This window comes from Vulpes lagopus, chromosome 2 (assembly GCF_018345385.1).
Source record: "Vulpes lagopus strain Blue_001 chromosome 2, ASM1834538v1, whole genome shotgun sequence".
In the NCBI taxonomy this organism is placed as follows: Eukaryota; Metazoa; Chordata; class Mammalia; order Carnivora; family Canidae; genus Vulpes; species Vulpes lagopus.
In genome coordinates, this window is record NC_054825.1 from 165,161,360 (window position 1) to 165,175,369 (window position 14,010).

General features: G+C 52.2%; 1 protein-coding gene across 2 annotated transcripts in view; it reads right to left on the bottom strand.

Moving 5' to 3' along the window:
• DHX34 (DExH-box helicase 34) overlaps window positions 1-14,010 on the bottom strand; it is a 28,038-nt gene that overhangs the window by 13,444 nt on the left and 584 nt on the right. Inside the window, exons 1-6 of one of the 2 annotated variants that reach the window (XM_041745029.1) lie at window positions 11,952-12,984; window positions 8,979-9,926; window positions 6,590-6,901; window positions 4,260-4,514; window positions 1,386-1,488; window positions 30-247 (exon numbers count right to left, since the gene is read on the bottom strand). In XM_041745029.1, the coding sequence (XP_041600963.1) occupies window positions 30-247; window positions 1,386-1,488; window positions 4,260-4,514; window positions 6,590-6,901; window positions 8,979-9,680 (1,590 nt within the window). In that variant the 5' untranslated portion in view covers window positions 9,681-9,926; window positions 11,952-12,984. Of the gene's footprint in view, window positions 1-29; window positions 248-1,385; window positions 1,489-4,259; window positions 4,515-6,589; window positions 6,902-8,978; window positions 9,927-11,951; window positions 12,985-14,010 lie in introns of those variants that run through there. The other variant, XM_041745030.1, reaches the window with a different exon arrangement.

The following is a 14,010-nucleotide window of genomic DNA, read 5'->3' on the forward strand; positions in this document are numbered from 1 at the left end:
GATCAGGCCCATCCCCAGCCGCGCCTCACCTGCAGCACCAGTGCGTCCAGGGCTACCCTCCGAATCTCCGGAACAGGGTAAGGGGCGAAGGCATCATAGTCCGATTCAGCATAGAGGCGAAAGCAGACGCCAGGGCCCGTGCGGCCTGCCCGGCCCTTGCGCTGCTCGGCACTAGCCTGGCTGATCCAGAACTCCTGGAGCCGATGCAGCTTGGCCTGCGGGTCATAACCCATCTCCTTCACCTTCCCTGCGTGGGAACACGGGAGACTGGGTGCCACAGCCGCAGGGAGCCCCCCACCTTGCTGCTCAGTCCCCAACGCCCTCACTTCCTCCTTTATTCCACTGATGTTAACTGAGAGCTTATTCCGCCCTTAACCTTCACATTTCATTGATCCATCCTTATTTCCTCATTCACACATCTCTTATTTGTGTATTCAGAAGCCCAGTCATCCAGCTGTTATTAGTAGGCACCTGCTGCGTGCCAGGCACTGTACTAGGTGCAGCTGTGAACAATGACCCCGGCCCCAGAACAGAGGGGCTGAACAGAACAGAGTTCCTCAAAAAAAAAAAAAAAACAGAGTTCCTCGACCCTAAGACCAACTTTGTCCACTTTCATTGTCTCTGAAAATGGGACACCCCTTGAAAGCAATGACACGTCAACGTTCAATGGCCAGCAGTTTTACATTTTGATGGTACATAAATTACAGAATGCTTTATCATGGATGGCAATCCAGATTCAATCCGGCAAGGTCACTGCTGACATTTATGGGGTGCTCACTCTGTGCCCACAATGATACCAAGTACCCAGGGGAAGTCGCTCATGTCACCCTTATACCTCGGGGGAGGCTCTATTATTGCCATTTCACAAATGAGCAAACTGACACACAGAGTGTCCATGACAGGACCTTGGTCACACAGCCAGGCTGGCTCCAGTGTCTCCCAACCGCTATGCAATGCTGACTTCCCAGAGAACGGTCTCGGGAAGACAGAAAAGAAATACATCAACAGATATAAAATATAAGGCCCATACTCTGAGGAACAATAGGCCTCATAAAGAGTGGGGGGAAGAACAAGGAGATCACAAAAGTGGACAAGGTAAGCCTCTCTGATAGGGACACATGTATACAGGCCCTGAAATGAGATGAGGGAGTGAGCCTTCTGGATCTCTAGAGAAAGACAGTTCTTGGCAGGGACAAGAGTCAGTGCAAAGGCCCTGAGGCAGGAGCAAGCCTGGAATGTCTGCGAAGATTAAGATGTTGCCTCTGCTCCATGGCCCTAAAGGCCACCTACTGCCTGCTTTGGTCTGGAGTTCCTCACTACACGTGCACATCTCCTGGCCCCACATTTCTCCCTAGGGCCTGGGGGTGGCGGGGAGCAGCCCTTACCAGAATCAACTACAAAGCGGATGCCATCAATGGTGACAGAGGTCTCAGCAATGTTGGTGGAGAGGATGCATTTCCGAACTCCAGGGGGGGCCACATCGAATACCTGGGGCGGGGGGGGGGGGTAGGTGAGGAGGTGACATCCAAGATGAACTCAGCCCTTGCTGACCCATGCCTGGTGGCCCACGGGCACTTCCCACCCACCTACAGTATCTCAGATAGCCTTAGTGTCTCCCACTGAACACTTGCCTCCTCCCTGAGTCCCCATCTCAGAGACAGCTCATCACCAACCACACCAAAGGGGCCAGAAACCTGGGCTGGCCTGGCTCCCCTCCCCACCCCCCAGCCACACCTGCACATCGTAAACATTTCTGAAATTCATTCCCCTCCCACAAGCCCCCAGCCCTGCCCTGGTCCAGGCCCTCCCTTCCCATCCACATCCTGCTCCTGCCTCCTCCCCGGTCTCTGGCCTCCCGTCCATGATCGCACACAGCAGAGGGATCTGCTAAAGCACAAACCAGCACTGCTCCCAACCCTGCTCAGAGCCCTCCCATGGCTCAGAAGCACTCAGGACAAAGCCCAAGCACCACACTGGGTCTTCAAGGCCCTGCGGCCTAGGCCTGCCCACCTCTCAGTCCCACCTGGCCTGTCTTCCCCAGACACCCTGAGGTGGTCCAGACCAGACCCCAGATCTGTAAAACACCTTCCCTGCTGAAAGTTGGACCTTAAAGATCAAACCCGGGGAGGCACACACAGGCTTGACACCCTGAGGTGAGCCAGAAGATGGAAAAGGCTAGAACAAGCCCGAGAAGACCCCAGACACCCTGAGGTGGTCTCCCAGGGGCCCCACCTTTCTCTCACCACAGGCCCTTTGCATGAGCCTTTCTCCTGGACCCAAGAGACAGTCAAGTACAGTGGTCAAGAGTGGGGGTCAGTGACTAGGCTGGGTGTCAGATTTAGCCTTTTGGCTGTTTCTGTAAATCATATTTTAACATAGCACAGCCTCACCTGTGTCTGTGGCTCTTTCCTATGTAATGGTAAAGTTGAGTAATTGTGCCAGAGATGCAATGGCTCATAAAACCTACAACTTTGGGGACACCTGGGTGGCTCAGGTCACAATCCTGGGGTCCTGGGATTGAGTCCCACATTGGGCTCCCCACAAGGAGCCTGCTTCTCCCTCTGTTTGTCTGTCTGTCTCTCTCTGTTCATGAATAGATAAATAAAAACAAAAAAACCCTTAAACTTTGGGGTGTCCCTGGAGGGCTTTGTCAGTTAAGCATCTGACTTCAGCTCTAGTCATGATCTCAGGGTCCTAAGATTGAGCCCCACATCGGGCTCCCCACTCAGTGAGGAGCCTGCTTGTCCCTCTCTCTCGGCCCCTGTTCATGTTCTGTCTCTGTCTTTGAATGGATGAATGAATAAACAAATAAACTATAACTGTACTTCTTGACCTTTTACAGGAAGTTGGCAACCTCTGGTTAAGAGCATGGGCTCTGGTGCCAAACTATCAAGTTCCAAAGCCTGGCCCTGCCACTTATGTGACTTGGCACAAGTGCCTTGGCCATAGTGTCTGCAGCTGTTCTGGGTAACAGTGGCACCCGGGAGACAGGGCTGCTGGGAGGTCTAAATGAGGCAAGGCACACACAGGCTTCCCAACTCCAGCCGGCCCGCAGCAGTGCTCCACAAGTTAGCTGGGACACTCTTCTCCCAGACCCCTTCCTAGCCTGGGGCTTTCTAGGGTCTCAGTTTTAAAAGTTTCTTTCTCCAATAAGCCTTCCCTGAATCTGCCAGGAATGTGCACTCACATTTCCAGAGCTTTCCTCTACCATTTGTAAAGTATTGGCTGCTTGCCATCTCCTTCAACAGACTGGCAGCTGCATTAGGGGAAGGGCCCTCTCTTGGCTCCCAGGGTGTCCCAAAGAGTCTCCTCAGCACAAGGGGAAGCACTAAGGAGGTGCTCAAAGGTTGTTTCTTCCATAAATAGACAGCTGAGTGTGACCTGAAGGGCCTCCTCCCTAGGGGACTGTGACAGCCTCCACAAAGGCCTGGTGTGTCTCACCTCCCAGGATCCACACCATCATCCAGTACTTTCCCCCTGAACAGAGCAGCCCAGGTCAACTAATGGGACACTGCAGACATGAGGGGCTGTGATGACCAAGGTTAGGCCATAAAAGACATTGTGGCTTCTGCTTGGGTCTCTTGGGGAGAGCCAGCCACTATGTTGGGAGGACACTCAAACAGCCCACATGGAGGGAAACTGAGGCCCCCAGCCAACAACCTGCCATGTGAGTAAGCCATCTTACAGGAGGGCCCTCCCACCCTGGGGAAGCCTTCAGATGGCAGCAGCCCCAGCTGACACCTCAACTGCACCTTCTAGAGAGACCCTGGGCCACAGGCACCCACTTAAACCTCTCCCGAATTCCTGACCTGTGGAAGTGATGGGAGATAGTGAACACTTACTGTTCTGAACTGCTAAGCTTGGGGGGAATCTGTTACACAGCAACAAACAACTACCACATGACCTGAAGGCCTCTCTGCGCACCCCCTTCTGTGCCAGCAGGGCAGTCTCTCAACTGTTCCCCACACCCAACTCGCAGAATCCCACCTCCACACCCGGGGAGTTGGTCCTCCTCCACCACCCTGGACTACCTCCCACACTGGACTACTCAAAATCCTCCTTGCCCTCCAAAGCTCCGCTCCCATCTCATCAGGAAGCTAACCCTGGCACATACTGCCCCCACCCAAAAGATGTGAGGAGGCCTGTCCACGGCCCAGGGCCCTGCAATTGTGGGATCATGTCCCCAACCCCTACCCCCTCCTCCCCTGGCCTACACGACCAGACCCCAGTGCCCCACCTGGCCTGGCCACACGTGGTACCTTGTCCTGGTCGGCCACAGAGAGGGCACTGTGCAGCGGCAGCACCACCCACCGCTGGGTGCGGCTGGCATAGGTCTGGGCAGCCTCGAGTACTGAGCTGATCTCTGCCATGCCACTGAGGAAGACGAGGAGGTCGCCCCGCTCCTCGGGTGGGTACTTATTGTCGATGGCCTCCAGCACCCTCAGGAAAGGCCCAGGGTCCAGCTTCTCCGACTTGGACGCCACTGGCTCTGCCTCCTGTGGCTGGTACACGACCTGTGGGGAGATGGCCCCAGGCAGGGGCAAGCCTATCACCCTAGCGCAGGGCAACAGGGCAGGAAGACCACAGGCTGTCACCCACCCATCAGGGAGCAGACTGCGCCCTCAAACAGATTAGTTAGAGGAAGATGTCATAAAAAGACAAAGTATCAGGGAACTGGAAGGCTCCTGGGGTGCTGGTAACATCTGATGCTTTTTAGTGGGGGGTGCTGGCTGCATACCGTGTTTGATATGTGGGGATTAACTGAACTCTACACAAGATATACGCATTCTGTTGTGTTCGGAGGGTAACTTCAACAACAACAGAATTTTACAGGATGGAGCCAGGATCAAAACCCTAGAAATAACCCTTCTCAGAAAGCATCCTCACTCTTTTACAGCTGCCCTGCCCAGAAGACAGTGGGGGGGCATTTAGAACCCAAAACCACAAGGAACAGTGCAGTTTCCTGGAGCTCACCCTCCAAGGCTCTTACCAATTCTCAGTGCAAGAGGAAGGATTTTCAAAACACGAAAGAGAGCAGATTCAGGGCACAGACCCTGGGAGGGCCAACAGGAAGCCAAGTAGGGGGGGACCCCATGAGTGCCACTCACACGGGTCTCCTCCAGGAAAGACAGAAAGGTGGGGAGGGAATGGGGATGTGGAAGAGCAAAGGGAAGCTGCCTGGCCCGGGGCCACATCTGTGAGCAGGATTCCAGTCCCAGCTCTGTGGCTCCATGTCTCTGAGCTTCTGTTATACCCCCATGGGCAGAAATCCCCGGCACTGGACCCCAGGCTGTCTGAGGGCCTGGCCCACGTGAGCTCGTCCATGTTCGCTGCAGAGCATGCAGCACACACCCCGTGGATGTCAGCTGTGATCATCTTCACTAGGATTACCAACAGGACCAATGTGCCAGCCACAGCAAATAGGCCGAGCAAAGGGGGCAAAATTCAGGGCAGAAGCTGCCAGAGAAATCAAAGACCTGGGGTGGGAAGTTAATGACGTGTGTCATTACTGCCCAGGACCATAACTGCCCAGGACCACCATGGGGACAGGGTGAGGCTGGGTGTGTCGAGTGGTGTAAGAGACCCACAGTGGCCCAGAGACTCTGCTCTTTTCTTCCCGGGCACAATGTCACTTAGCAAGAGACAGAACACTTTCCAGCCACCTCCCCACCTTGCAGCCAGGTGGGACACAGGGAGGAGACAACTGCAGGGTCCCTTCCGCCTTGAAGACAAACTGGCCCTTCCCTGGCATGGGGCTCTCTCCCTCTTCCTGAAATCTTCAACTATACAGAGCTGGACAGTTCCCTAGGACAGTGGTGCATGGCATGGGGGTGGCGGAGAAGGGGGGAGTCCACCCCCAGGGGACATCTGGTAACATCTGGAGGCATTTTTAGTCTTCACCACTGAGGGAGGATGATGGTGCTGGCAGCTAGTGGGAAGAGGCCAGGGAAGCTGCTCAATATCCTACAATGTGCACAGCGGCCCCCATGGCCCAGAATTCTCCAGCCCAAAATGTCAACAGTGGGATCCCTGGGTGGCGCAGCGGTTTGGCGCCTGCCTTTGGCCCAGGGCGCGATCCTGGAGACCCGGGATCGAATCCCACATCGGGCTCCCGGTGGATGGAGCCTGCTTCTCCCTCTGCCTGTGTCTCTGCCTCTCTCTCTCTCTCTCTTTGACTATCATAAATAAATAAAAATTAAAACAAATTAAAAAAAAAACAAAAACAAAATGTCAACAGTGCAGAGACTGAGAAGCCCCACCCCATGAGATGGCAGAGCAGGAGAAAAGAGGAGCCCGGGTCCCTGAATGACCACATGCAAAGAGTTGCCCAGCAGCCCCGACCAGCAGGACTGTTACATAAGAGGAATCAACTCTTATCTTTACATTTCTGGGTCTCCTCCAACAAGCACTTGGCACCTGCCCAGCACACTGTCAATGCTCAGAAAACGGCAGCTTTAAAAGCGAGAGCGTGCATGAGCAAGCACATCCTTCAACGAAAGATGGGAATCTGAGAAGGAGGGAAGGGACGTGTCCAGGTCAGCCAGAGTCCAGGTGGGAGGATGGGGGGGGGCACGGAAGTGACACTGACCGTGATGGGGAACAGCCTCCCGGGCACCTGCACCACGGGCGCCGTGCCAAAGTAGCTGGAGAAGAGTGAGATGTTGATGGTGGCCGACATGAGGATGACCTTGAGGTCAGGCCGCTTGGGCAGCAGGCGCCGAAGGACTCCCAGAAGGAAGTCGTTGTGGAGGTGCCGCTCGTGGACCTCGTCCACTATCAGGACCTGGTACTGGGGCAGGCTGGGCTCCCGCTGGATCTGCCTCAGGAGCAGCCCCACCGTCAGGAACACAATCTTGGTGGCTGCCGTACGCGTGCTCTCAAAGCGGATCTGGTAACCAACCTGAGGGCAGGGGCAATGGTCAGGAAAGGAGCCCGGACCTGAGCATCAGCCCTCAGTTGCCTAAACCGAAAATCTGAGCAAATGCCCCTATTTCCACCCAACACCACTCCAATCGGACTCTGGAGGCCAGCACACTTGGATTTGGATACCCCTCTGCCACTTTGTGCCACTGACTCTGGGCAAGCAGCTCCATCCCTCAAAGACACATTCCCCCTAGACACTGGAAGAATGGGTACGTGATCATGCACAGAAAGTATTTGGTACAGGGCCTGGTGTAAATGCTAATTAATTAATTTTTTTGAGTCCCTACCCTGCTGGGAACTAAACACTGAATGTGCACCACCAGCTCATTTCATCCTCACAGCCACCATGAGAAGCAAGAACCACTATTCTCACTTCACGAATGGGGAAACTGAGGTCACTCATCCGAGACAAACACAGTTAAAAAGCGGTATTGAGAGAAAATGACCTTTTTAAAATATTTTATTAATTTATTTGAGAGAGAGAAAGCACAGTGGGGAGGGGCAGAGGGAAAGGGAGAGAATCCCAGGCAGACTCAATGCTGAGCATGGAGCCATACGTGGGGCTCGATCCCAAGACCCTGAGATCATGACCTGAACCAAGGCTCAGCTGCTCATCCAACTATGCCACCCAGGGACCCTGTGAGGAAATGATCTTAATCCCTACCTCCCACCACACACAGTGTGAACACACACACGTCAATTTCTGATACAGTTTGAAAGGTAAAAATTTTTAGGAAAAAGCCTAGGAATGTGTTTGTATCCTTAAGGTAGAGGGGTATTCCTTAAACAGAACCATAAAAAGTGACAACCATAAAAAGAAAATGACAGACTGGCCCGTATTTACATGAAAAGACACTGTCATCAAAAGACAGCATCCAGAAAATGAAAGACAACTCAGAATAGGAGACAAAATCTGCAATACATAGATCCTACAAAGGACTCGTTTCCCACATCTATAAAACCCTAAAAATTGAGAAAAGACAACACAGAAGACAAACAGGGAAAAAGACCCAGACACTTGAGAGAAGAGGATCTCCAAATGGCCAATAAATACGTGCAGCCCTTAGTTGTCAGAGAAATGCATATTACAATGTGCTACTACTAACCACCCACCCAGAAAAGCTAAAGCGAAAAAGATTCACTGTAACAAGCGTAGGTGATGGCGTGGAACACAGCACCAGTTGGGAGTGTGGATGGGTAGGATCACTTTGCAAAGCTTTAATCTACTAAAACTAGACATGCGTGCAGATCTGATGAGCCAGCAGTCACCCTCCTAGCGATACCCCCAACAGAAAATATGCACCGACAGACACCAAAAGGCATATTCTAGAATGTTGATAGCGGCGCCTTCACACAAGAGCCTGAAACTGGAAATGTCCCAGATTCCCGTCAACAGGAGAAGGGACGAATACTCTGTGGTGTCTTTGCCAGGGGATACCAAATAGCAGTGAGAAAGAACAGTGTGCACCCACACACTCTACCACAGACAAATCTCACAAAACTAACACCGAGCGACAGCACAGGCACCAGAGAGGACACACTTTTTGATTCCATTTATAAAAAGTGAACAAAAGAGGCAAAATTAATCTGTGGTATTTCCTCTTTAACTCAACAGTCATAATCTAAGATGATAATCTATCACTCGGGATAGTGACGACTCTTGGGGCCACCTGGAGGTGGAAGACAAGGGGGTTTCTAGGGTGCTGGTTCAGGTCATGATCTCGAGGTCCTGAGATCGAGCCCCACATTGGGCTCTGTGCTGGGCGTGAAGCCTGCTTCAGATTCTCTTTCTCTCTCCACACATACGTGCTCTCTCTCTCAAAAATAAAATAGAATAAAATTTTAAAAAGCATTACACTGGGTAAGTAATGCTAGTGACATTCTCATCTGAACCATATTCAGGTCAATCTGTAGATCAACTGCTAGAAGAATCGTTGAGAAGTGAAAGGGTAAGTGCTCTGGCAACTCTCATCAATACTATACTATCGTATGGGCAACAACCTACACCCCAAGGTCACACCGGAAAAACTGAAAATCCGGCCTGGCCCACTCACCTGTGAGCCATACTGACTGAGGCTCTCGAAGCTGACACGTTTGGCCAGGGAGATGCAGGCAATCCGCCGGGGCTGGGTGCACGCCACGTGACTGAAGCCAGCAGCCAGTAGGTACTGGGGCACCTGGGTGGACTTGCCACAGCCCGTGTCACCGGCCACCACCACCACCTGGTGCTCCTTCAGCATCTGCAAGATGCGGTTCCCGTACTGGGCGATGGGAAGCGCTGCGCGCTCATGCTGCAGTTTGGCCAACCTCCCAAATGCCTGCTTCTGGCTAAAGTCCAGGTAGTGCAGCAGTGCTCCGCGGAACTCAGTCACTCTCTCTGGGGGCTGCCTGCCCAGCCCCCGAGAGCCCCGAGTGTCGGGGCCCAGGACAGAGAGGTTGATGCGGTAGCGGGCATCGTAAGTGCGAGGTAGGTCAGCCAGTGCTGGGACACTGTGCTTGGGTGGCACAGGGTCTTTCTCCCCCTTCCTGGTGGTCTTGAGATTCTGGAATCTCTGCAAACGTTCAAAGAAGCTCCAGAACTTCTGGCACTCCTCAGAACCCTGGCGGATATAATCCTCTTCACGGAAAAAGGCATCCTCGAAAATGTGACGTGTCTCTGGACAATTCCAGTCCCATTTCTCAGGGGCCTCCTCCTCACTGGGGTCCCAGTGTCGGCCTCGGTGATCCCTGCCCTCCTTCGTTCTGGGAGGAGGCATGCTGGGGGTGGTCACGGTGCTGTCTCAGAGTCACAGTGAGAGGTCAGTGCCTGCAATAAGGAACCACTCTTCTCGGCAAAGATACAATCTTCCTCTTCATCAATGGTACAGGACAACCACATGCAACGACAGAGCAAGTGCTCAGGGGCCCAGCTCAAAGCTGGCAACACACAAGGCACCTCATGACTCCTGGAATGATCTCTGGGGCTGACATCAGTCCATCCTGGCCTTTCAGGCCCTGAATGCCTGGAGGAGAGAAGACACACATTCATTTTAAGTAATGTTTCCCAAAAGCCTGCAGTTTCATAAGTACTGGACTAGGAGGACCAGCAGTAATGATAAGACCACCCTGAGCCCTCACGTGTGGTCATGGTCACAGGTGAGACACAGACAATCCAGTGAGTGACCGCCTGTAGGAGCAGCCTAACCACGCTGGGGAATCAGGGAAGGATCCCCCAGGATGTCTGACCAAAAAACCTGAAGAGTGCAGGGCCCTGTGACCAGGGCCAATCAACAGCAGAACCTTGTCACGAGAGGCAAGAACACAAGAGGGGTGTGGTATAAAGAAATGAGCAAGGCAAGGGTTTGTTTGTTTTTTTTTTTTTTTATGATAGTCACAGAGAGAGAGAGAGAGAGAGAGAGAGAGAGGCAGAGACACAGGCAGAGGGAGAAGCAGGCTCCACGCACCGGGAGCCCGACGGGGGACTCGATCCCGGGTCTCCAGGATTGCGCCCTGGACCAAAGGCAGGTGCCAAACCGCTGTGCCACCCAGGGATCCCCAAGGCAAGGGTTCTTAATCAGGGTCCACTGACCTACTAAACACCTAGGAATTCTTAGAAATCAACTGCACAATTTTGCAAGTGTTAGGTTACACACGGTCTTTTCTTGCCTGGCACATCCCTTCCTTCCTTTCCTGATAACAGCACCCACCCCTTTGAAGGGCAGGCCTTCAGGGTTCCAACGGGCTTCTAAGTCAGAGAACCCCTACTGATTGGACAGGTGACAAAGGCCTGGCCAATCATGGTATCCGACTCCTCCTACAACCTTTGGTGCGAGAAGTGGACACGTGACCTGTGGAGATCCAATCACGGCCTTCGCCTGGAATTTACACTAGGTTGCCAGGAGACACAAGCCCTCTTAATCTATGGTGGTCACACAAGGATGACGTAAGCCCGGTGCTGCCTGTTGTAGCTCTTGAACATGATGGTCTTTCTTAGAAATCCATCCTAGAGAAGAGCCTGCACGGGGACAATGAAGTCACTGACCAACTGCAAAGGACGAAGGTGGAAGAGAGAAGAAGTTTGGCTTGTCCCCCCTCCACCCCTCACTTCTCAGGTACACATCATGTCTTTTTGGTCAAAGTTGGTTTTCTCTCCGCTGCATAAGTCTTAACTAATAATATTATCCACCTATGTACAATTTTTTGGAGTGAAGCCCATCATTCAGATTTTTAAAGTTTATGACCTTAAGAGGATTTAGAGCCCTCCTTGATAAATAGGCTTTAGAGTCAGGCAGATTTGGGTTTAAACCTCAGCTTCATCATTTATTAGGTGCATGGCCACTTGCAAATTAACTACATCGAGGTTGTTTTGTCTATAAAATGGGGACAATACCTACTTTCAAACATTGCAATGCTTATCGCCTAGCCTGACACAGAGGAGCTAAAGAGTAACTAGAAGTCAAGTCCACCCTTTCTTCTAGTGATGGTTAAATGGGGAAATCAGTGAAAGGAACCAGGAGAAAATTACACTCAAAAGGCCACAATTTGGGGCGGCTGGGTGGCTCAGTTAGTTAAGTGATCAGCTCTTGGTTTCAGTTCAGGTCATGACCTCAGGGCTGCACCCCACGTTGGGATCTGCACTCAGTGGGTGTCTGCTTGAGGATTCTCTCTCCCTCTGCCCTCCCCCCCACTTTCATTCTAGAGGTGGAGGAGGGCAGAGAGGGAATCTCAAGCAGACTTCCTGCTGAGCACGAAGCTGGTTCAGCACTCGATACCACGACACTGAGATCTAACCTGAGCCAAAATCAAGAATCCGGTTTAACCGACTGAGCCACCCATGTACCCCATAAATAAATCTTTAAAAAAAATAAAGAAAAGAGGCCACAATTCACCTTCATCTACAATTAGCAATGCTTTCACCTACTCTGCCTTCAGTCCCTTGGGGCCATCACGGAACAGAGTTCAGAGATTCGATCTCTGCACTCTTGGAGGAACTCAGGCCATCCCTGGGAATTATTAGAGCCAGGAAGGGGTTTCCACTGATGAAGCACCTGTGAGCTGGCGGAGCGGTTTCTCATGGGAGCAGTGGCCTATGCACGTCACTTTCTGGTAAACACAGGCTGGGTGATGCTAGAGTGGCTTCCCAGGGAACTTCTGTTGCAGGGGAGGCAGTTAAGAGGAAGAGGCCCTAGAAGGCTGTTGATACTGAGCCCAGGATCCTGAGAAAAGGATTGGGAATGAAATGAAGAGCATTCCTCCCAGCCGCTTAGGTACCCATGTGGGCCCAACTGACCACATATCATGGCTCTCAAGGGGGCCTCTTCTCTTGGGCTACCTTGTAGACTTCCTGGGTCCCCTCATTTCTCTATAACAGCATCTCTGACCATTTCTGGGTCTCTTGGTGGCAGCTTGCAGAGGTTGTCTCTGCTCCCTGAGCTCTCCCCTCTCTGGCTATCATCCTTATGCCTCAGCCTGTGTCTTTCAGCTAACCATGCTCAGCCCTCTTCCCTTTCATAGTCTGGTCCCGTCTCTCCTGTTTCTCTTATCTTCAGGTCTGAGATTCTCTCCAATCCTCCGTCTCTATTCCTTGTCGGCCCTCTCATTTGCTTGTTCAGTCGTTTTTTTTTTCTGACACTCCATTTTTGTCTCCCCAGTTCCCAGTCTCCATCACTGCCTCTCCCTCCATCATGACTATTCATCTCCTTTTCTCCACCTAATATCTTGTCTCCCAGTTGTCTGATGCTTTAATAGCTAACAGCGCTCCTCACGTGTCAGGTACTATTCTAAATTACAGGTCTATTTATATGCACAACTACATACATACACACATCTACACTTTCCTCATGTTAAGAAGGTGCTACTATCCAGGGAGCCTGAGTGGCCCAGCCAGTTGAGCATCTGACTCTAGGTTTCAGCTCAGGTCATGATCTTAGGGTCAAGGTTTGCACCGCTTGAAATGCTCTCTTTGGGATCTCTGGGTGGCACAGTGGTTTAGCGCCTGCCTTTGGCCCAGGGCGCGATCCTGGTGACCCGGGATCGAATCCCACATCAGGCTCCCGGGCATGGAGCCTGCTTCTCCCTCTGCCTGTGTCTCTGCCTCTCTCTGTGTGTGACTATCATAAATTAAAAAAAAAAAAAAATGCTCTTTCCCTCGCCCTCTGCCCCTCCCCCTCTAAAACAAATAAACCTGGGATCCCTGGGTGGCTCAGTGGTTTAGCGCCTGCCTTTGGCCCAGGGCGTGATCCTGAAGACCCAGGATCAAGTCCCATGTCAGGCTCTCTGCATGGAGCCTGCTTCTCCCTCTGCCTATGTCTCTGCCTCTCTCTCTCTGTCTATCATGAATAAATAAATAAAATCTTTTTTAAAAGGTGCTATTATACCCCCTATTGTACTGGGCCAACGACATGTTAAGTACATAGTGAGACTATGAATTCAAATCTAGGGAGTCAGGCTCCCATTTATTCCTGTGTTTTTCTCCGTGGTCTGGCTTTATCTCTCCGTTTTTCAACTCGACACGGTCTTTTCGGTTCTCTTCGCTGTTTTCCAGCTGCACCATCTCTTCATCGCACCCCATTTCCCCACACTCCGGATGGCTCTCTTCATTGGTCTGCCCTAATCCCCTGGCTCCCATGCGCCTCACTCACTTCCCACCTCTGGCTTTCTCTCCAAGTCTCTTTCCCTCAGTGGGCTCTTCCCTTCTCTCAGTCCCTCCGTCAGCTTTTGCCAGGTTCTCCTTTCCTCCACTGCCTCTGTCTCTCTGGATCTATCAGGTTCTATTAACGAAGAGAAATCTCACAAAGCCGGAGTTGGGAGGCCAGAAGGATGGGGGGGCGGAGCTCTCCTGCGGTACCACCTGAGCTCAATCCCTGCAAGAACTGTCAATTACAGGCTCCCACAGAACTGCCGACAGGAGAGAATCATGGATCACAGATGCCAACAGGAAAGGAGGTGCAGCTGCATCTCCTACAGGAAAGTGGCCATCCCAGCAACTCAGCCAATGAGAAACCGTCACCCCCCTGGATTCTTGCTCTTCTCCGGTCGACTTCCCATTCAAAACCACTCCTTCCGAACTTCCTTCTTCTCCATAAATGTATCTTCTCTGTTGGGCTA